At 47.6% G+C, this 23,299-nt stretch overlaps 1 protein-coding gene across 1 annotated transcript in view; it reads left to right on the forward strand.

Annotated features, from left to right (window-relative positions):
- The window catches only part of SLCO2A1 (solute carrier organic anion transporter family member 2A1), a 36,604-nt gene extending 14,209 nt beyond the window's left edge, over positions 1-22,395 (forward strand). The window contains exons 2-14 of the mRNA XM_026036430.1: positions 277-414; positions 2,283-2,445; positions 6,975-7,190; positions 11,092-11,190; positions 12,764-12,897; positions 14,424-14,505; positions 15,752-15,916; positions 16,508-16,697; positions 19,428-19,587; positions 19,909-20,078; positions 20,834-20,898; positions 21,464-21,584; positions 22,211-22,395. Coding sequence (XP_025892215.1) covers positions 277-414; positions 2,283-2,445; positions 6,975-7,190; positions 11,092-11,190; positions 12,764-12,897; positions 14,424-14,505; positions 15,752-15,916; positions 16,508-16,697; positions 19,428-19,587; positions 19,909-20,078; positions 20,834-20,898; positions 21,464-21,584; positions 22,211-22,331 — 1,824 coding nt within the window. The 3' untranslated portion in view covers positions 22,332-22,395. The remainder of the gene's footprint in view (positions 1-276; positions 415-2,282; positions 2,446-6,974; positions 7,191-11,091; positions 11,191-12,763; positions 12,898-14,423; positions 14,506-15,751; positions 15,917-16,507; positions 16,698-19,427; positions 19,588-19,908; positions 20,079-20,833; positions 20,899-21,463; positions 21,585-22,210) is intronic.
- The last annotated feature ends 904 nt before the right edge of the window (positions 22,396-23,299 follow it).

The raw sequence follows: 23,299 nt of genomic DNA on the forward strand, positions 1-23,299 counted from the left end.
AGAGGAGAGGAGAGGAGAGGAGAGGAGAGGAGAGGAGAGGAGAGGAGAGGAGAGGAGAGGAGAGGAGAGGAGAGGAAGGTGCTGAATGGCAGTAGGGCATTGTGAATCCAACTCTTAGTTAGAGTTGGTAGATGACAGGCATGAAGAGGTATTGGCCTATTTGAGTCCATGTATGTATGGCTTTCAGATCACTCTCATGGGGCATGGTTGCCAGCAGGTACACATCAACTGGGCAGCTATCGGGTACTAACTGGGATGGCACTGCTTTGCCTGCAGGTGTTTGTGGTGTGCCATGGCCTTCTCCAGCTCTCCCAGCTCCTCTACAGTGCCAACTTCAAGAGCAGCCTCACGACTATCGAGAAGCGCTTTGGGCTCTCAAGTCTCTCCTCAGGTTTCATCTCGAGCTTACACGAGGTAATTGGATGAGAAACTTCTGTGGGGGCCATGAGGGTTGACCAGAAAGGAGAGAAAACACGCCCATGATTACAGCCCCAACTGTGGTTTCCACTAGAACTCTCTGTTTTGGCAGTTTTCAGCTTTGGTCTGAGCCATTCCAAGTTTTCTCACAGCTGCTAAATGGAGACATTGGCCAGCAACTTCTCCAATGTCTGTCCCTTTCCATGTATTCCCAGGTCTGATGGCCCTGTGGTGAAGGATAAACTCTCACCAGCATCCTCTTATGAGGTTGGTCTCCATATAAACTGTTCAGGCTGCAACTCTGTTTCTTTTGACTTTGTGAAAAGAGCTTCAATTTAAACCTGGTACTTGATGAACAGCTGCTTTATGACAAGTTCTTGAAGCAGCTCTGGACATTTTAGGAGAAATGCAGTCCCCCAAGGTATACGCTGCAAGAACATATACCTTGTCCTCAGCAGAACTGCTAACTCTCTGCTCTTTCAAGATGCTGAGACAATCAGGGCCAGACTTGTACCACCAAGACTTGTACCCACCAAGAGCTTGGGCACTTTAGGCTGCAGTGCACCAGTGACCTCTGCAAAGCAGGTGCCCAGGTCTTACCCSTACCAGCCCATTTGCCAGAGGTTAAAAGGACCGAACCAAAGCCCACTCACATCAGTGAGCAACCTCCCGCTCACTTTAATCAGTTCCAAAACACTTGAAGAAAGTGATCCCGTAGTGATGATCATTATTGGTAGCCCTGAGCTAGCATAGTTGGATATCCTGGGTATCCACTCACAACAGTGATATATCAATACATCAATAACTCATGTGCCTTTATCCACTAGAGAAACTAGAGAGACTTCATGTTTGGAGAAATGTTAGCAAAATAAAGCGCATGTAGAGCAGCCTCTTACTGCAAGAAGATAAAGGGAAAAGGACAGGATATGACATATGCTATGCTGTTAAATACTCTCTGCTTTCAGACGACAGAGACATCTTTATTTCTCTGCTTTCAGGAAGATGTTTCTGTGGTTTTTTTTCTAGTTCTCTGTAAGCTCTCCTGCCTGTCTAGGATGGAAGTCTTTTCTCATTAATTGCTGCATCAAATTTAAGAACAAAAACCACAAGAGACAAAACAAGGGAGCTCAATCTAAACACATGTTAAAAGGATACTTAGACATAAATAACAAAGTTAAAATAATGTTTAGCTTGTCCCAAGCAGACAAAATGCTTATAATTATAATTTTATGGTTTTCGTCCCTGTGCCTAAGAGCTACAGCTCATATACTGTGTTGAGTAAGCTGCACATTTTCTTTYTACCTTTTAAGCAGAATGAGGAGAACTGGACTGTGCTCGTGTCTGCAGTTCCAAATGCCCAGTGCTACAGGCATTTGCAGTGAGCTCTATTTTGTGGCTGGGCTCATGTCTGCTTAGAACCATGGGAATAGAGGCAATAACACAGGGCAGAAGTTTTTGCTGGATTTTGGGGGGTCATCAGTTTGGGGGAGTCATTAGTTTATGCCACATCCCACTGGGTGGAGAGCACGGAGGTGCTGAAGAAAGCCCCAGCCCAATCACCAGGAGGTGTGAAGCAGTCCACGATAAGAAAGGAGGCACACAGGTTATGGGACCCAAGGAGTTGGCCCGCTAGTTTCCGATAAGAAGGAAGCACTGAATCATTGTGAATATGCAGGGTGTAGCTGAGGGCTGCCCTGTTCTGCTCTTCAGGGCCAAGCACCACCTGACAAGACATCTTTCCACCCAACTGTACACAGACCTGGGGGAGCAGTTTTGGGGCAGGCCCTGATTTCCTCCATGACGTCTTCTAATGTTCCTCCATGACGTCTTCTAATGTTCCTCCCATTTCACTCTGCTCTTTCCAGATTGGCAATGTCGTCCTCATCATCTTTGTCAGCTACTTTGGCAGCCGGGTTCACCGCCCTCGGGTGATAGGAGTGGGGGGCCTGCTACTGGCACTTGGAGCTTTCCTGGTAACCCTTCCTCACTTCCTCTCGGACCCATATGAATACACCACACTGAGTGCTGGTAAGTGCCTCCACTCATCCCTGAAGAGAAGGGATGTCTATAACACAAGCAGCACAACACAAAAGATGTTCTTTCTTAGATTTAATCTAGGTAGCATGGGTAACATGGAAGAAGTGATAAGTTGAGAGGGTATTTTCTTATGCAGGTAGTTATTCTAAAGCAAGATTAGATGGTTCAACCAAAGGCTTACAGGATGTCTGGATCTTGGCAGAGAGATGAACACCCTGACCATCATCCTCTACAGGTACTTTGAGTGCTGTGCTTTGCCAGTTTTTAGTTGACCCAAACAGAAGTCCTACTCCTCTGATCATTGTTTTCTCATCAAGTTTGGTGAATGTACAGGACATTTGAAGGAGTACACTTATGCATTTAAGGACCAACAATCTCACGGTTGAGTAAGAAGTATGAATAAGAAGTACCTACATTGCGATATCAGCTCTTGCATAACAAGAAATAGCAATCCATTAGACCATTCCTGGTACATTACACTATTTTCCATSTGCATCTTGACTGTTCAACTGTTCTATGCCCTTCTTGCCTGCATGTATTAGAGCAAGTGATTTCCAACTAAAAGGTAACCTTTAATTCAAATAGATACGTTCACCTCTTCTCTTATCACTTTGCTCTCCACAGAGCTGTACAGCCATTGAGTTTTCTTATTTTCATCACCTTCCCCATCACAAACCTGGCCACAGTTGCATTGGATTCCCCAAGCCTCCTTGAAAATAGGAATGGTTGTATTCGTTGTACACTGAATACAAGCACAGTGTTTGGATGGAATGATTTAAGGCAAATATTTTCTATTTTAAGTCTGACTTTAAGACAGTTTTGCAACCTCTTTTGAATGCAACAGTTACATGTGGGATCCCTGAGCCACAATTTTAGGTGACAAGTTTAACTGCTATTGTGAAGCACCAAACTTTCCCACAGATGCCCCTGAAGGCCTCCAGAGGGAGTATATCTCCACCTACATCTGTTTTTTCAAGCTAAGCAGGACAGGATCTCTCTGGAGGCTGCCAAGACACTTCTTCCTCCCACAACTGCACAAAAAGCTTGCCATAAGGCTAACAACCTCAGCTGTAGTATGTGAGGTAGACAGCATCCTACAGTGATCCCAGCGATCTTTGGATTGCTCAGCATTAAGCAGTGTCTCTGCTTTCTACGTGGGCCATGTGTGTCCTTCCAACCCGCTCCTGATCATCCTGGAAACAGCCTTGCTTTCCACGGCATCAGACATATCCCTGCTGCAGATCTAAAACTTTATGACTTGCTATTGCTGACACCATCATTATTAATGATTTCATCATTATTAATGATGAAATGTCATGCAGCTATGCAAAAAGTCACCTGAAGAGAGAATGTTAAACACAATGCAGGGTTGCCTCTGGGACAGAAGCCCTGGGATGCAGGAGATGCTGACTGTGCTACTGATGTCCTGCGTGACTATAAACAAGTCACTTCACTTTGGGCCTCTCTGGAGCAATGGTGCAATTCCTGGGGGGCTCAAGGATCTCTGCTTCCTTCCAGTGCCCCTGTGGCAGGCTGCAGGCTCTACAGTGCCTTGCCCACCGAGGCTTTGTGCTACCTGAATGCTGAGCTGGATTTGTACCAGAACAGTCCTGGCCATTTTGGTCCTGTTTGGATAGCCATTATCTGCTCAAGAAATTAATAGCTATGGTGCTRTGCATCAGTCTTCGCGTACTCTCAGGCCTAAACGTTTAATCTGTCAGATCCAAAATTATAGTGTTGATGAGCGTGCCTTTTGCACATTGGCWATGGTCCCCTTCTCCTTTCTCCTGGTTTGCCATGTGATCACAGATGTTAATCTTGTTGCTCTCAGTGCAGATGGATGAGAGCAATGGTGGCACCACAGATTCCTCCCCCAGGAGCGAGATGGCCAAGTGGTCTTGGTGAGCGTCCAAGCTGAAAGCCAATGCAGGTGATGTTTCACCTATAGATCAAAGCCTTTTTGCAAAGGATAAGAAAGTATTGTTATCTTGACTTGAGTCACAGAGAAATGAAAACATGAGGTCATGATAAAGCGGTGTTTAGATTGCCTGTCCCGGATGCCTCTCCTACACTAGTCAGTAGGTCATATGGTCTATCCTAAGAATGGCTGCTGATTTAGTTGAGGCAGACTTTGGGAATAGGCCTGCAAGCACGATGACAACTCCAGTTTCCATGCAGAGTGCAATACCTAGAAGTGTCTACACTACATACAAGACTGACATCAGATTTCCAAAGTAGCTTCAGTGCCTTAATCCTTGGGATGCCAATGAGCTTCAGCCTCCTGAAGGCCTACCTTAGGCAAGTTGCTTCTCTAGTTAAGTCATGAAATTGCCTCAGCAGGGGTCTTTCATACCCTATCCATGCATCATCTATCACAATAGGGTTTGATTCCTGGATAGAGAGCAAGACACAGCTAGGAGAAAGATGGCACCATCAGCACTGATCTGCAGCCCAGACCATAAAACATTTATAAATGATGGCTCAGTGTAGGGCTGAAAGGGTTTGCTCAGAAATATGAAAAACAGCTCTCTGCTGGCTTGCAGCTGATGCCCTTCCACCAAAACCCAAATGTATGTTTTTTGTTGTTCTTGATTTTTTTTAGGGGAGTTTTGATGCATCAGGCATCAAATACCAACTTTTCCAACAGCTTAAGAGAAGGAAGGTTTAAAATCATTAGCCAGACTATGAAGCGAGCAGGATTTGGAACAAAGGCTGCCCTTTATCAYTAAGGAAACAAGTCAAAGTGACACGCAGCATCCTGCCTCCCTGCCTAGAGCCATACGTGTTTATGTGCAACCCCACGCTGGTCCCAGCGTGCTGCTGGCACGGCGGCCCACCTTCTTCCTCTGGGCTGTGCTGTGCCGTGAGCTGGCCATTTGCACAGACTGATTTGGGCTGAAGCACACACCTCTCCCCGTCTTCGTGGCTGCTGTGACTAATGCTGTCCTGCAGGAAACCAGCCCAGCTCCAAGCATACTCGTGCCTCGTGAAACCACATTTAGTCATGGTGTTGTTCACACCTACGACTTGTGATAGGAAAGGGGAGCAGGGCTCTCTTTCCTCACCCCAAGGAAGGGGAATCAAAGGAGCCTCCGGACTCCCACATGAATACTTTGGAGAGTGGTCATTAATGGAAATCRTCAGCTGCCAGGCTGCAAGCACACAGTGTGGGTTGCCCTGCCATAGCACTAGTAACGGCCCGAATCCATTAATGCCCTTATCTCTCACTGTCTGGCTGGTGAGGCCAACTCCAACACATTGTCTGTCCACCAACAGCACTGTATGGCTGGTGAGACCAACTCCACATCCAGCTTGGTGGGGATGCTACAGTAAGTGCACCGGGTGGATGAGGTGCTGGCACAGCCTGTGGAGCTCTTAAAGTCCTGGACTGAGTTAATATTGCAGTGAGAGACCTTGAACAGGAGGAAAACCTCCTGATGTTCCAACCACAAGGATGTGGCAAGGAGCTACAGTCCTTGCTTTCAAAGCACCTGAGCTGTGAGGGCAATAGAGATGTGGCAGCTTGGCCATCCTTGGGTTGCRTTGCTCAAAGATTCTGCCCAGGTGCCATGAGGAAACAAAGACTGTTGGCAGGGAAAACAAGCCATGCCTTTGGTTTTGAATGTCTTGTTGAGAGCAGCCTCATTCCACAATGCGCAATTTGGCATGGATGCTCCAGTGGCATTCCCTTTTTGTTACAGTAAAATCATTATTAGCAAAAGAGGCTCATTCTTCAGAAAAAGGCAGCCTCTTCAGAAAAGCACTACCTCAAATAAACTTGCATAACAATTTTTGTGGTGACCCACTCTCAGGAATGTGCTGCCACATTATGCCAAGGAAAACCCTTAATCACCTAACAAATATTTGTTTTTGCTTTGCTTTTATTTGCTCAGAAGCATAGAAAAATCCACAAAGGTATTTCTTTAACTAGAAAGATGTGATGGCAATGTTGAAACAATTACAAATAATAATAATAAAAATCCAGAATGAAAATGGCTAAATTAAAAAAGCAGGATTTCTCTGTTTGCTCTGTAACACTTTAATTTTGCCTGAGGAAAGTTTTTTTTTTTTTCCCTCTGAAAATATTTACGCTTTTCCAATGACTTTGACACAGTCCATCCAAAGGCTTATAGCAACTGGCTGAGCCCAGCTTTCCATCAAGTTTTATGGAGAACTTTTTATCCTCTGCTGACAGCTGAAATGTGGCTTGTTGGAGTTGGACTTCGGATGGACCTTTCACCTGCACAGTCACAGCATGCAGGAGAAATTATTTTTCTTCCTTCTTCTTTAAGCAGTATGTCGTGAAAAAATGATAAAAACCCACACCGTTCTTTTGCTATACTTATGCTCAATAAAATGCTGCAAAGGAATGGAAAAGGCAACAATAACTACTGGTTAAAATGAGCCAGTTCAGCTGAACTCCAGTCATGTGTGACTCTAGGGAATTTGGGAGATTTCCTGGTACTTAGAAATTAAGGTATTTGGTACAGCCTTCAGATCTTGGTCTTTTTTCATTCCAGGTAACAAGAGCCAGATCCAAGCTGAACTCTGTTACTCAGAGAATAAGTTTGTGTGTCCAAACAAGACTCAGGATCCCCAGAAGGAGGCCAACAGTATATGGGCAATGATGGTCATTGCCCAACTGTTGGCTGGAATTGGGACAGTTCCCATCCAGCCCTTCGGGATATCCTAYGTGGACGACTTTGCAGAAGCAAACAACTCCCCTCTGTATGTTGGTAAGTGGAAAGATCCCTCTGCTGATGAAGCAGTGCAGTTGTTTCTTGCTATTTCATTGCAGATTCCCTGTTCTCCAGACCTTAGAGCTGAAATGGAGAGATGCTTATTTGGAGATGAATCTGCTGTCCATCACGAGACAGTGCAAGAATAGGGAATATTATTGCTCTGGGAAGAGAAAGAGTGTGGACAGCAGTTCATTGCAGGGAATGAAAGTTAGAAAAAGATTAGGGCTGGTGAAAATTTACCTACTAGAGCTTAGCCAAGAAATACAGACTTTTCAAGTAGTAAAAACTCACATAAAAAAAGATTGCTTCTTGCAGATTTTTCAGTAAATTGACAGATAAGCAAATCTGCAAGCAAGCAGATAAGCAAATCAGAAAACCCCAGTTTCAATCTTGYTATCACTCAGTGGAGGTGTGGTTTGGCAGCCATACTCCGATTTTCCTTTAAAACTTTATGATCCAAGGTGATTCATGACAAGATATGGTCTGGACAAAATCCCCTACCCAGAGAAGGCAATGGATGTGGAAGGAGCTGGGATAACATCTCTCCCAAGGTCCACTGCAGCCCCAGGCCAGAGAACTGAAAGGCAGGAGATGAAAGACTAGAGAATCTGAGAGAGCTGTTGAGCCTGGAGAAGGAGGAGGATCAAGGGTGGATCTTATTAATGTTTATAATTTTTGATGGAACAGAGTCTCCATCCTTGGAGATATTCAAAACCCAACTGACATGGTCCTCGACAACCTGCTGTAACCAATCTGCTTGAGCAGAAGGGTGGGACCAGATATCTCCATGAGGTGCCTTCCAACCTCAACTGTTCTGTTATTCTGCGATTCTGTCATCTCATCCAGATTTGATTCCCACAATGTCCTGGCATTGTGTAATTAATTGAGGCAGAGACCTGTTGAAAAAATGAGAGATTCTGGGCAGAGGAAAGTGCAGTGAGACCCTTCTCAGTCCCACCTCTCTAAAGAACCAGAAAAATCATTGCAAACAGCTCTAACAGGAGTGGCAGCTCCAATAAAGATTTGCTGCCACATGGTGACAATTCCTCATGGTGTGTCTTCCCACTGAGCATCTGGTTGCATTCAGGTGAGGWTCTCTGCATTGAAATGCTGGGTTGCCTCTCCTGTTTAGTCCCCTTGGTCACYGTAAATATAACCCTGTAAACATTTATTTCTATTTACAGTGAGGGCATTAGGAAGCCCAGGAAGGAATATAACTGAATAGATCAAGTATAGCTGGCTCAGGCCAAGTGGGTATCCAGAAGAGCTGAGTGAGCTGGAACATCTCCCTTGCTTTAGTGGCTGTGAAAACATGGTGCCATTCACGGGGTGGAAAGTAGTAAGAAAACCTCCTCAGAAGCTCTTACTTAGCATCTGTTTATTATGCTTTGGCCAGAGGCAGGACAGGCTACAGGAACCACACGTTGTACAATTAAAGCAGTTGTTGCAGAAAGGCTTTGAAGTTGATGTTGTTGATGAAGTTGATGAGTTGATGTTGTTGCTGTGGGATCAGCCATCACAGTCCTTCCAAGAGACAGGTTCCCAAGCTCAGAGAGGTTGCTGATCCCATAGAGGTAGGTATTAGCTTCCATGTTAATCTGTGAATCTTTTCCTTGGGAACAATAGAGCCCAGCCCTGGAGTCCCTGCATGATCTTCCCATTCAGTCTGTAAGCTATTTAAGAATCTAATTCCTCTTGGTGCTGAACAATGTCTTTGGAGCAGCCAAAGGCATCAGAGTGATTTAGGAGTCACAAACGGATATTCCAAAATAAGGTAAGCATTTAAAGAGAAGGAAAAGCCTTTGGGATTAGACTCCCAAGGACAGGCTTTGTACTAGTGCTACAGTGCTTGGCAGGGTCCAGACCCACCCAAACATATTTTGGTCCAGACGCCTGCTTCAGATATGGTCCAGACTCCTGGTCCAGACTGCCATACCATGTAAGAGCTCTGGAGAAAGGCTTGCAYGCCCTTTCCAGCAAGGTTCCCTTGTTCTTCTCAGCTCAAATAGTTCTGACTGGCAAAATGAGGGCAGGAAATTGGGTTCTGTTGTTGTTATTATAGTTGTTGTTATTGTGTTTTGTTGTTGTTGTTTTCCACTAGTTGTTTTCCTTTCTTTTTCCCTTYTTCTCCATAAGTGGTTTAGAAGAACCCCTTGGCAGGGAGCAATGACAGTAGGAGTTCTCCTTTACAGGCGTTGCTTTGCTGCCAGGAACTGCAGGAAACCCATTTATCTCATCTGCTCAGCACCCATTAGCAAGGTCATGTTTTCATTAATGATCTGGCACTTGCAGTGCCCTTCTCTTGTACACTGAGCTCACCAGAGGCTTGGATTGGCAGCCAGGCTTCCTAGGCAAAACTGGAGTTCTTTGGAAAATCTGGCCACCACTGCTTCCCTTGGAAAGCAGCTAAGGATGTGAAGGTTTGGCTCCCAAGATAATGTAAAACAAACTGATCTTCCCTCGGTGGTGAAGAATGAGCATCCCCAGGACAATTCAGTGCCTGTTGGATTCTCAAACCTGCACATCCTGAAGATGAAGGAACAGGGGGTTGGTTCATTCTTTATAATAGCAGATGTTTAGATATTGATGGTAATTTTAGGACCATGGGAATGTCCCTGATGGACAGAATAGCTGCTGCAAGTCTAGATGACCTCAGTACAACATAAATATACCACTGCCTTTTGAATCTTGTTGTATTCTAGGTCTTACAATCTTCTTACAGTAAAGAATACTACTGTCTAATCATGTATGAAATTAAATACTGTGGGGTTTTTTAATAAAATCCCTACTTTTAAATACTCTTATATTTTATATTTTAGAAATAAAAGCATTACCCTGCCTACTTGGGAATACCACCTTTAAAATAGGAACACAGCTGAGGCATGGCAGTGAGATCAGATGTCTTCATACCTAGTATGCATGTAGCCACAAGGCACCTATATTGTATGAATCTCATTGGCTTCAGCTGGACCTGGCTACTTGCTTAGAGTTGAGATGCTGTATGACTATTTGGGCGAATAGCGGGTAGGATTGCATGGTTTGTAGCAGGGAAGTGCAAGGCTTTATTTTTTTCATGAACACAGAGATTTCCTGGAATTTGCAAGTACTGGGCTGTGGTTCCAGAGCAARTGATTCAAACTGGGGAGGAGGGGGAGCAGCTTGGATGGGGGTGAGCAGGACTCTCCKCTCAGCAACAGCCCAGCATTGCAACTTGAGCAAGCCTTTTCCTTCTGACCATGGCTAAAGGGTCATGCAAAGTGTTTCTGTCAGGCAGGAAACTTGAATCATTTCATTCCAAAGAAGTAAAAAGGAAGTCTTTAGACTTGCAGTGCTAGCTTTTGCATCTATTTTTTCCTTTGTTTTTAAACAGACAGTTCAGGAGAACTGAGGCTAATGTACAAATTTTTACTATCCCCACTTTAGCATCTCTCCCCTTCTCTCCCAAAGCTTTGACCAAATACTTTCACTCAGCTCTTAGGACTGAGMCTGCTTAGTTCCCTTTGCTTGATGTGGGAGGTGAGGGCCTCTGCCACTTGCAGAAGCCCAGGAGTTCACCTCCCTGCTCTTCTCGGTGCTTCCCACCTTGTCATGCCGAATCACAGATATTGAAAGCACAGCTGCAACCTTGGAGCACATCAGGAAAGCTTTGATCTCTACAGAGCACAGAGGCTTTTTCTGAAAGGCAGATACCTGSCTACCTTCTAACACTATTGATAAACAGTGCATTCAATATATGATCAGTGATGAGCTGTTCACCCACTGTCGATCAATAAAAGATGATTCCTGTGTTCAACATGTTGCCATGTCTTCCCTTATCCATGTAGGAAGATGAATGCAATATCTGGTGGTCCCTTAGTGTCAGCTTATTCATGCTGGTTCTATCTCCTCCTTTTAGCCATCCTCTTCTCCATCGCAGTGTTTGGCCCTGCTTTTGGATATTTGCTGGGATCTGTGGTGCTGCGGCTCTTTGTGGATATTGGGAGAGTGGACATTGGTAAGTATTTCCCAGGTAGCGCTCGCCTTTCCAGTAGCCTTCTGTGAATTAGAAGGTCATCCTGAAATGACTGGGGATGGTCTCACATCTTCATCGTGGACTCTGCCAAACTGAAGTACCACCCATAGCTGCTGAAATGTGCCTCTTGCCCTCRTGGTGAGGAAGTGTCGCATTAGTCTAGCACCGTGGAGAGGAGCAGAGAGGGTAGTGAAGTGTCCTGGGAGGGACAAGACCACCATGGGAAGCTGTTGCCTTAAGTGTGCATGGAGTGGCTTGACTCTTCTTGGCACACTCTACCCTCCATGAGCCATAGTCTCTGTAGACAGTGGTACCAGATCAGCGCCCTACCGCAGGGCTTATGTTCCTTAACTGCGGTGTGTGCRTATGATTTCTGGTAACTTAATCACCAAAGAATTCTCCCCAGCTTCATCATTAATGTGGCTTTTCCTGTGTTTCCATAAAGAGATCAGAGCCGGCGTGACATTTTTGTCTGGTGCCTGATAAGAATAATAAATGAATCCAAAGCAGGAAACGGCAAAAAAAGCCTTGGCTTGGTCCTTGTGGCGACAGACAGATTTAGCAGTCTCTGTGTGGTCGCTCCGTGATGACGTTTGCACCCCGAGTGGATTGGTCCTGTTTGGGGAAGTTGGGCGATTGTTTTGGCGGGGTGTGGGCTCCTCTTGCGCCGCACCCCGGGTTATTCCTGCCTGCCAGGAAGCCTGCGTGGAGAAGCAAAGGCCCGAGACTGCTGTTTGTTCCTTTTCCACTCATAAAATCCTAACAATGGGGAGATGCGCTCCCCATGCCAAGCCAAGCAATCGCTCGACCTCCCGTGAGTAACGTTGGCCCATCCGAAGGATGTCTGCGCTGGGGATGGAATGGCTCTCCTCTATCCTCCTTTTTCCGGAGAAGGGTGTGAGTGCCCGGAGCTTTATTCACTCGGAAATCACGCTCATTAGAAGTGCTCTTCCACCAGCACAGGTCCTTCCCTTGATGTCTGCAAGCAGGCAGTTACCAAGGCTGGAACAATGGGAGAGGAATTATTTCCAAGAAAGTGKCTGTGCTATTTTCCCACTCCCCGTCTTCTCCAGGCAATCTCTGTAGCCAGCCACATTCCAATCAAGCCATGTGCCTCAGGAAAAGAGGAGTAGCGTTAGGACCCCATAATCACTGCATTGCTGACTGGCTCGACGGGGAATACTTGAATCTGTGCCATCCACATATTTTGRATAAGTACATTTGTCCTGTGAGCACTTGTGAAGCTCAGGGTGGTTCAGATAAGCAGTGGCAGGATAGGTTCCTTGCTAGAACAAAGGAAGTAAAAACACAACCACATGTGGCTGAGTGAGGGGACCCACAGGTACACAGCACCTGTGGTTGATCTTGGACCTGTTATGGACCCTGGTGGAAGCTCCACTTCTGTCCATTTGCACAGAAGGCATCTGGTGTAGAAGGGACTGTGCCATACACAGGCCCAAATGAACCCTTTGTGCTCTGCTGGTCCATATTTGAATGGATAGTTTGTCCCTTGTGCAGGAGCAGAGCTCTCACGATGGGCCCTTGTGTCTTGCAGCCACAGTGAGTCTGACACCCAAGGACCAGCGATGGATCGGAGCCTGGTGGCTAGGACTGCTCATCTCCTCAGGCTGCTTGGTTGTCACTTCCATCCCTTATTTCTTCTTCCCTCGGTACATGCTCAAAGGACAGGTAAGACCCAGGCTCTGCAGGGCCTAACATCTTCTTGCCAGAGCTGTGCTCTACCTGCCCCTAGAGGAAATGGATGCAGGGGAGGAAAAGAGTACAGGAAACTTTCTGAGATTAGTTTATAATCCCTCACAAGCAAAAAAAAATCTTTAAAAMAAGCTCCATGCCTGTAGCAGATGAAGGGCAGGGCCCTGCATTCCCTTGCCGTAAGTGAGAAAGCCGGACTGCCCCAGATCTGCAGACAAAAAGCAGAGCTCATGCCCTTCCCACTAGCTACATGCCTTCTTGTGCCTCCTTTCCTGCTTGCCCTCTCCACCTTGTAACTCCGGAAGGTTCTTCTGGTCTTGCCAYGGACTTCAAACTGTAGAATGAGTCCATCCACCACAGTGCTGCTGTCCCCCAGCAGAGCAGGTGGAGCTGGTGCTGGTTCAGATCACTGTGCTGACTGAGGACTCTGGACCACATACAGCCTAGTAGTGCAACTGCTCAGCTGAAGAACGTGGCCAGACACAAAGTAGATGGGATGAGCTTCCTCTACAGGAACGGAAAACTCTGAAAGACTCCCGTTAGAGCAAGTGGAAATCTGYCTTACAGGCAGGCCAGCTGAGCACTAGTGTGATTTTCTCTAGCAGACCAAAGCCATCTGAACTCCAGCATTACGGCGCACAGAATTAGACAGCATCTGCTGAGAATATTTTTCATAGAACTGGAGAGAGGGTGGCTAGATGGCTTGCTGGGCTCCATGCTTCATGACTTCACCCTTCTGRTGTACCCTAAATGGTTGTGCCCCTACCTGCTGGCAAAGGCTGCACATTAACACCCGTAACATGTTCAYATGGGCCAGTCCTCTGCAAGATTACACATTAGCAAGGTCATCAGCAGAGGGACCCTCTGCTCAAACTAGTGTCCCCAAGTGCAGGACATACGGGAGGAGTGCTAGAATAAAGTTAGGCTGAGCTGTGTGAAAAATGTGCTTTTCCTTCGGAAAAAAAAAATGTTAAAGAAGAGAGGCAAGATTCTTACAAAGCAGAAAGATCCAAACTTAATGAAATGCTCCATTTCAGCATTTTTAAACTCAAGACTTATGGTTTAATTTCAAAAATAACTTGTTTGAAGTAGTTCAATTATCATTTTTTAAGGTCAAAATCAAAGCCAAAATATTTCATAACTGCAATTACAGTATGCAACAGACTTCAGGTGCCCCACCTCCAAGTCTCATTTTCAGACCTTTTGCAGAAATAAAAATGTGGTGCTTGTACTTCTGTCAGGGTTCTGGAGAGGAAGGCTCCCCAAGCTCCTTAAAGCTGTCAGCATGGGACAAGCTTTTTGTTTTTCAGCTCTCCTCATTAGCTCCAGTGAGTCTTTAAGCAAACTCAAGGAAATTGACAGGCTTAGCAGGAGGTGAATATCTCTGATAGCCATCAGATAGCCATATCACCCCTTGTATAACCTAGCTCCTTGCCTGAACTGTATTAACCACACACAAGTGCTCCCCTCTCACCTCAAGCTGGTCTTCTCTCCCTCCCCAGGACCCCAGCTCAGAGTCTGGCATGCTGAGGAAGATGGAGAAGGGAGAGGCTGAAGAAATCTCCTTGCTGGAATTCATAAAAAGTAAAGAACGGACACTTAATGGCAAGGGGGAATAGTGTACATGTACATTGTGCTCCACACTGCTGTCTCCAGCCACACCAGGGCAGATGGAGGCCACCATGTGCCCATTTTCCAGCTGAAAGTGCTTGACAAGAGCCTTCAAGTGACGCCACTGCCTTGTATGGAGGTGCTGGAGCCAACTTAGGGACATCTAGGGTCTAACCATGCTCAGCACCTACGTCCTTAAGTGCTCACACAGTAATTTCCTAAGAACTACTGGAAGACAGACCATCATACAATGGGTCTGTGGGACCTCAGAGAAAAACCTCTTGAGTTGCTTAAATGACGTGAGCACCCTGGAAAATGTTCCTCAGAGTGTTTAGCCCACTGCTGCATGGGAACATCRGGGGCTGCAGACGTCACTAGCCATTGCTTTAAGAAGACCGCTAYGTTGCAATTTGTTTATGTAGGGATTGTTTGAGTATTGTTTGTGGAGGGATGTCTCCGAGGAGAGGGACCAGTTTCATGCTTTTTTTCAGTTGAGTGATGCCTTCTTACCAGATAAAGGCATTCCCTCCCTCCCCATCTGCTGCAGTCACGTCTTGTGGCTGTCAGCTTCCTTCTTTTCCCATTGGGCTTTGATGAATGATGCCAGGTCTCCACGGCACTCGGTGCAAGAAAAGGAAAGCTAATTAAACAGCAAACAAACAGAGCAGCTCCTGAGTAGCTTGGCGCCACTCTGACTGTGCTGAAAAGCCAAACCGTCCTGGCTGAGGCACGGGAAGTGTATTATCCCACAAGGAAAACACATTGTGATCAACAGTGCTGGGCATCAGACCTTCCCCATGCTCAGTCAACATCGCTCCACTGAAATCCGTGCTCTTTTGTCCATTTGTGCTCTCTAAGAATAGGGCAAAATTGTGTTCAAAATTTTATTCAAATAATAATTTGAATAATGTCCCTCTGGCTGGTAAATGCCTAAAGGGTTGTGGATTTGGAATCACAGACAGTGTGGGATGGAGCAAGGTGGGCAGAACTGGAGCTCTCCACCTTGCCTCTCAGGGCAGTTTGGTCACTGTCCTGCCAGCTGCCAGGCCAAGTCAGGGTCCCTTCTCTCCGTTTTTCCCATGTTCTTAGATGTCTTAAATCACTGGGAATAGTCTATGTCTAAGGGGTTTGGTTGGTTGGTTGGTTTTTTTTCATGATATGAATTCCTGATGTGAGGAACACATGGCTGAATTATATGTTTCCTGCTGTTTCCTTGTAGGATTTCCAAAGATCTTCCTCAGACTTCTCCTCAACCCCCTCTTCATCCTCCTAGTGCTGGCTCAGTGCAGCTTCTCCTCAGTCATTGCAGGTCTTGCCACCTTCCTCAACAAGTTCCTGGAGAAGCAGTATGGTGCCACATCCTCCTATGCCAACTTTCTCATTGGTGAGCACAGCCCGATGAAGGCACGTGCACCTGAACAGGTGCAGCCGTAGGGTGGAAAATACAAGAGGGAACCATCTGCCCGTATTTCCTTTTTTTTTTTCCTTTTAATCATGCTATAGGAAATTACTGGAAACTCATTTTCCTAGGGCCGCATGTGGGAAGGGTGTGGGTGAGACCCTGAGCCAGTTGATGAGTTTCTCCCTTTCCTGCCCTGAGATGCCAGCATGGGTGAGGCCAGTCTGATGCCTGCTGTGCTGCCTCTTGGTGACTAACTGCATTTGCTTAAAGATGGGCAGCTCTCACTAGAAACACACAGTGCTACGTCAGTGAAGTAGATGTGGATCTCAGTCATCCTGGCAAAAGCACCAACCTTGAACCTGTGCCTCTAGTCAGACTTGTGAGGCTGAGACCTCTTGTAGGAGTCAACTGCCTTTGTCTTTGGTCCATCTGCCTTTGTCTTTGGTCCATCTGCAGTAATTGTGCGGTCTGTGGGTTCTCCCAGCCACCACACAAAACCACCGTCTCCACACCCCGATGGCAGATAGGTCTTGGCAGGAAGGACCTCAGGCTAATACCTCTGTTCTTCTGCAGGAGCTGTGAACCTGCCAGCAGCAGCCCTTGGGATGCTCCTAGGAGGAATAGTCATGAAACGCTTTGCCTTCTCCCTCCGGGCCATCCCACGGTTTGCTGTGGTGGTGCTGGTCTTCTCCATCCTCATCTGCCTGCCTCTCTTCTTCATGGGCTGCTCCACAGGACGCATTGATGGAATCTACCCCTCCAGGTAACAAAAGAGGCACTTTTTTTTTTGTTTTTTCTATCTTTTAATTCCTTCTTTCTCTGGAGCCTGGAGGCACCTCAGCTTTTGCAGGAGGACATGCCAGGAGTGCTTCAGAATATGAGTGCTCTGCTCCATACTGACAGTCTCTTCAGACAACTTACCTCAGCCCCTGCACTCTGTAGACATACTGAGACAGTGAGGGTCCAGCAGAGCCTCTGGCCTCTCCTGCAGATGATCTAATGAGCATTTCTGAGTATCTGTGGAGGTGGAATACGTGCATATGGAGGAGAAAGAGAGGAGATGTGGCCACTTTCCTGTTCGCTTCTGAATCCTACTCTTGAGACCTAATGATGAGGGTATTAATCCATGACTGTCTGTATTAAGCAAACAGGGTATATTTTTCACCTCAGCTCTGGGTTTTTAGGGGAAAAAGGGTCTTGTGGTATCGTGGCCCATGTCCAAATCATCCCCGCATATGGGCAGGCTGCCTACTCTCTTCATCCCCTCTGGGAGTCACATGGGTGCTTGCCTGGGTGGAAACTTCTGGCTCTTACTGCTCTTTTTACCTTTTTTTTAGGATAAAACCACACTTAGACTCCACCCCAAGCTTGTTGTCAAGTGCCTCATGTTCAACCCATTTCCCAGCACCCTGCCAACATTTCAGCAAGGGGCTTTCAGACAAATATTTTCCTTCACCAGTGATAAGCCTCTTGTCACAGGGGCATGGCAGAGGGGTGAGGGACAGGGCAGTCAGCGTACTTCTCCCCTTGCCCACTTAAACACCACTTAAACAACCATAGCAAAGGAAAGCAACAGCTCTGCAAACAAACTCATAGTTGGTGGATGGTGTATTTATAGTTTGCAATGAGATCTGCACAGAATGTCCTCTGCAAGCCCGGAGCCTGTGAAGGCATAGGAACAAGGACATTCCCGGGCGCTTTCTTTCCCCTTCCTTTTGTTAATTGCTGTAATAAAGCAGCTTGCCAGCATCCAGGTAGCTAAACTGAGGGCAGAGGTGGAGCAGGAGAGGTGTGAGATCCCTAGCAGCACTGCGACATCCCTTCTCTCCCCACTCCCTGCGYGGCAGGGAAGTAGAAGGGCTCAGCATGCAGCCCTGTGGGATGCTGTCCTGGCCAGAAGCGCTTCCTGAAAAAAAGGCCTCGGCTCTGAAGTGACCTCCCTGCTTGTTAGGTGACAGTTAAGACTTCAAATGCAAGGATATGCCTCATCTCAAGACCTGSTTCTCCCTCAGCTAAATTTTAGAAGGCATCTTGGCATCACTTTTGCAAAACCTCTGCATATGAAAAGCGGGAACCTTCACACCGTGTTTGTCTCCTGCCACGACTGCCAGGTTGACTGTCTCGCCTCTCTGAGATACACAAGTCTTGGTGGGCTTTGCTGACATAGCTGGGAGCTGGCAGAGGGGTGTCCATGAAAGAAGAGGCTGGGGGAAGGCAGTGATTCATTTCACGCCTTCCTTATCTGCTGCCAGAATCCTTAGCTCGCAGATGTAGTTCATCTATTTCCTTCTTCTGCAAACTTAGGTGACCCATGGGGTAGGACTGTGAGAGCTATGGGCTTCTGAGAGCTTAGTGTAGATCCTCCAGCAGCTTCAGGGCTTGCAGAGTTGCTGGTGTCTACCTGGTAAGACTGAGTCCACAAGCGGCACAGGATCGCTTGAGAAAGACTATAGGAGTAAGTTGCCCGTGCTCTTTCTTGCAACATCCTGCAGCAGCTGCCAGGAGGAGGAGTTGCACTAAAGGGTGCTTGCACCTTTCCTGATGTCCTGATTTGCACTACTAAAAGGAAACCAAGAACACAGAAGCACTGCCTGACAAACCTAGAAAGGTCATCTCGTCRGAGATCACAGCCAAGCAGACCCTTCCATCTCATCAGGGGCTTTGTCAGGGGCTTTGACARTAAATCTCCCTGCTCAAGCAAGAGTGGGGCCAGCTCCCCTCAACTTCCTACAACCACAGCTTTTGCATCTTTCCCCCCTCTATCTTCTCAAGCATTCTTATTCAACACCTGCAAGTTCTGTGAGTCCAGTTTGTTACCCAGACGGCCCTGACCAGCTCCAGCTGTTACCCCATAGCACACAGAAAACCTCTCCCCTTCCAATGAGGGAGAAGTTAAATTAAATGAGAACACCTTTCATGTAGAGGTCTAGGTAGCTGTTAGCTACACAAGTGCATTAACCTGGGCTCTACCCATCATTCCCAAGGATGGGGTCCTGATGTTGGATTCCCATAGGAGATGGGATAAATGAATMGCCTTCAGCAGTAAGGCGAGACAAAACAGATCAATTTGTTTTGTCCTCTTGACTTTCACTCTGTCATCAGGTTGGTTTGGCAACTAGCCTGCTTCCAGTTTCCAAGCGAATGGGGTTTCCAGACATCSCTTTTTGCACATCTGTTCGTGCCATTTTGGATAGGGCCCAGACACATTTCTGCAGGCATTTGCTGATTAGTTTTCAGCTGGAGAAAGAAAAAAATTAAAAGGAAGCATGTGAGTGCTCATGTGCAGACCTAATATAATTACTGCTAAGTTCACTGTAAATTGCAGGTACCTGCAGGGGACTGGGATCTGGCAGAAGACCACACTGCCACTGGCAGCGACCCAGCACAAATAGGAATGGGGAAACGGGTTAACTACTAACAGGTCTGGAGAAGGACGTCTTTTCCTCCTATCCATTTTATTATTATTATTATTTTATTCTCTCATTTTTGGCAGTACATCAAGTTCGCAGCAGCAGGTTAAGTCCCCCAGTGGGTGCCACTGCTCTGAGCACATCTTCCACCCGGTATGTGGAGAAAACAACGTGGAGTACATCTCTCCCTGCTTYGCTGGCTGCACCAACAGCACTTCCAATTCTTCCACACCCAGGCACGTGGTGAGTAGCAGGGCTGGGAAGCAGCCACGTAGCTGAGCTATCCTGTCCATGCAGTTGCTTTGAAGAGCCACAGTTCTAAGTGTTTCCTAACGATCTTCTGCATTTGAAGTTCACACAGATGAGTGTTGCACTGCCAAAACCAGGGTTCTGGGTAGGCATCAAGGATGGAGATTTAGGTGGCACCTGACAAGCATGGGATATTGGGTGGTAGAATTCCCACTGTGTGAATACAGGAGTTATTCACACAGGAATAACTTCCTGTGTGAATACACACAGGAATAACTTCAGGAGTTTTACCATTTTTCCAACTGTTGCCAACAGATCTACAAGAACTGTTCCCAGATCCCTGCTGTGAAYGGGCAGTCCTCTGCAAAGACCGGGTCCTGTCCCCTCAGCTGTTCCAACATGCTCCTTCCTGCCATATTCCTCATCTCATTTGCAGCGCTGGTAGCCTGCCTGTCTCACAACCCCCTCTACATGATGGTTTTACGGTGAGTAACAGGTTCAGGCCAAAGTAATTTCTCCTTCACTTCCAATCCACTATTTACCCGCTTCTTCCAGGCCCAGGGTACAGTGTGTGCAACGTGAATGTGCATTGCCACAAGAGCCAGGCAATATGTCAGGGCCATAAATATCTGATGAGAAGATGGGCTTTTTCACTAAATGAACAGATTTTGAAGGAAGGATTTTGAAGTTTCCTTTTGTAGGAAACTTGCTGAGGGGGTCTGTAGAAATTGGGAACTCCTCTTGTTTGCGCATTTTGAATGTCCCCCCACCACTCCTAGTTGAGAAGCTGGCTACTTAAGATGACATTTTTCTAAGAAGTGCCGTGTTTCCAGTTTTCATTAACACTGCCCTCTGTATTTAAATTTCTGGGAAAAGCTTTCTGGGAAAACTGAGCAAGACATTTCTTAAAAGCTAAAACCCCCATTTTTCATTGCCTTCATGACTTTTCCCTGAAAATCTCCATGGGTTTCCAAGCAGAGCTCCTCAGTGAAGRTCTCTGATCTCATCTCACTCTCCTGAGAATCATTTGGTGTCTTCTCCTGGGCTTTCCAGCTCTTTTCTGTTCTTAGTCACTGGGGAGAAATGTGGTTCTAAGCAGCTAAGCCTGATGMCTCCTGTTAGACTCGGTGAACCCAGAAACCTGAGCGCAGTGCTGCAAGCCACGCATGGCAGCTGTCCACTCTTGGTGACAAGGGCGTCTTTCTGCTAGCTCTCAACCCCCCTGACTTCTCTCTTGCAGGGTGGTGAATCAAGATGAGAAGTCATTTGCTATTGGAGTCCAGTTCTTGCTAATGAGAGTGTTAGGTGAGTGTCCTTCCCTTTACATCTCCCACACAACCTTTCAGCAACTGCCTAAATGGGGAGAAAGCAAAAGAGGACTCTCAGGGTCTGCCATCTCTTTCTGTAGGATTAACTTGGGCCATTTGGTGGGTTCCTGTAGCGTGCAACCTGGTTTAGGTTTGAGCCTTAAGTTTCCCCATGCCAATAAAAAGCTGCAAACCCTCATTTACAGCCACCCTCCACAGGGAGGCAGTGAGGGCCAGGTCCTGATTTGCCATGGCTCCAGTAATCAACTGAGATCTCTCCCTTATGGTGTTGAAGGGTCTCCAAGAAACAAGAGGCAGTGGTGGGTGACTCACTAAAGTGTTTGCTCAGGCCACAAGTGATGTTGAACGTTCCCAGGGAGGCAAAGGGACAGCAGGCAAAGGGAAGCTGATGAACRGAGTGCCCTTCATGCTTGCTTTGAGAGCTGCTGGGTTTGACCCCAGGGGTTGAAGTATTTAAGCACAAAGACATATGACTCCGCAGGACAGGAAGGGGGGTCAGCAGCGACATGTGGCCTGACCCACCTCTCTCCCTCTCTTCAAAGCCTGGTTGCCAGCTCCAGCCATGTTCGGTGCCCTCATTGACTCTTCCTGCATCTACTGGCAGAAACAGTGCACCCAGCGCAGGTTCTGTGCCTACTACAACAATGACTTCCTCCGCAACAGGTACCCATGCGCGCTCGCTCCACCAGGTCACCACCACATGTGCCCACACACATTTGATTGCACACGTTCAATGTTTCTGTAGAAACCTCAAAAACGTTCTTCTAGGATGCAAAATACCCCCAGGAAGGTGAATGCACCATGCTCATGCGCCACACACCTCCTCAACATCATCTCTTGGWCTAGCTAAGAGGCAGTCCCTGGGGCCTAGCCTTGGGTGTTTGAGGCTCCATCCTGCATAGTCATGTGTGCCCTTGTTAGGTTCACCTGCCATCTTGCCTCACCAAGAAAATTTACATCCCATGGTATCACTTTCAAGGCAGAAATTGGAGGACTACAAATCAGGTCTCTCAGTTCGCATGTCCCCAGCATACATCTAGGTCTAGCTCTGAACATTGAAGCACAGCACAGGCCATGTCCTGATGTTGTGGGGGAATCCTGCCCCAGTGTTTCCCACCACAGCAGCACTGGAAGCTGGAATGGGAACAGGCCACAAATCAACCCAGTGCCCAGCAGGATGGGACAAGCTGGGCTCCATTGCCCGCACAGCAGCAATGCCATCCTTGCACAGGACAAGGCCCTGTATTGTTCCTGACAGGAATGATGACTCTTCTCCTTTGTCTTGGCAGGTACTTGGGTCTGCAGGTTGGATACAAAGTGATAGGCACCGTGCTGCTCGCGCTCATCAGCTGGAAAGTGAAGAAGAGCAAGGAATACAACGTGCAGGAGAAGGCAGCAGGGCTGGTGTAGCCTGCCCAAGGACTGGCTCTGACGGCGCCTGCCCAGCCTGCCCACATCCACTCCCAGTACTTTGCCATTGTCTTTATTTTTTTCTTTCTTTTCATAAGGGAGCAACTTCATATTAGCAGCTGAGCTCCAGCCTCCTCTACAGCAACTTGCACTGCAGCCTGTCTCGGGAGCCCATGGCAGAACGTCCCCATCTTGGCTCCCGAGGCRGCACTTGCCAGACAGACCCTTCAGGAGGGCTGTGGAAACCCAGCGCAGGCCGCTCACCCGTGTTACGAGGCAGCCCATGAGGAACTCGCCAGATACATGAGGACCTCACCAGACAGAGGGCAGCCCATGAGGGACTTGCCAGATACAGGGCAGCCCATGAGGATCTCACCAGACAGAGGACAGCCCATGAAGAACTCAGATACAAGGCAGCCCATGAGGATCTCACCAGATACAGGGCAACCCGTAAGGACCTCACCAGATACAGGACAGCCCATGAGGAGCTTGTCAGATACAGGGCAGCCCATGAGGATCTCACCAGATACAGGGCAGCCCATGAGGACCTCACCAGACACAGGGCAGCCCATGAGGAGCTTGTCAGAAACAAGGCAGCCCATAAGGATCTCACCAGACACAAGGCAGCCCGTGAGGAACTCGCCATGCTGGCCACGGGCAGGTGCCAGCGCGAGGCACGACCAGACCCTGGCTCATGGCAAGGGGGCGGCCGCCACGTGTGGAGAGGCCAGCAGGAACCTTGGGCTGTTGCGGTTCTCCGGGAAGGCTCCGGCCTCTGCCCTTCTCCAGGGAGCTGCTTGGGGTCCGCGTGTCCGCGCCCACCCGGCGGGAGAGGAGAAGCGCTGGGGACGGGTCCCTCTYCCCGCCCACATCTCGCTGGGGACAGGGCACAGGACCTGTGGGGAACACCTCATCGCCGAGTGCGTGTTCGCGCGCGTGTCCGTGGTGGTGGTGGTGGTTGTTTTTTA

The sequence above is a fragment of the Nothoprocta perdicaria genome, unplaced genomic scaffold, assembly GCF_003342845.1.
Source record: "Nothoprocta perdicaria isolate Ctin4 unplaced genomic scaffold, notPer1 scaffold_177, whole genome shotgun sequence".
Classification (NCBI taxonomy): Eukaryota; Metazoa; Chordata; class Aves; order Tinamiformes; family Tinamidae; genus Nothoprocta; species Nothoprocta perdicaria.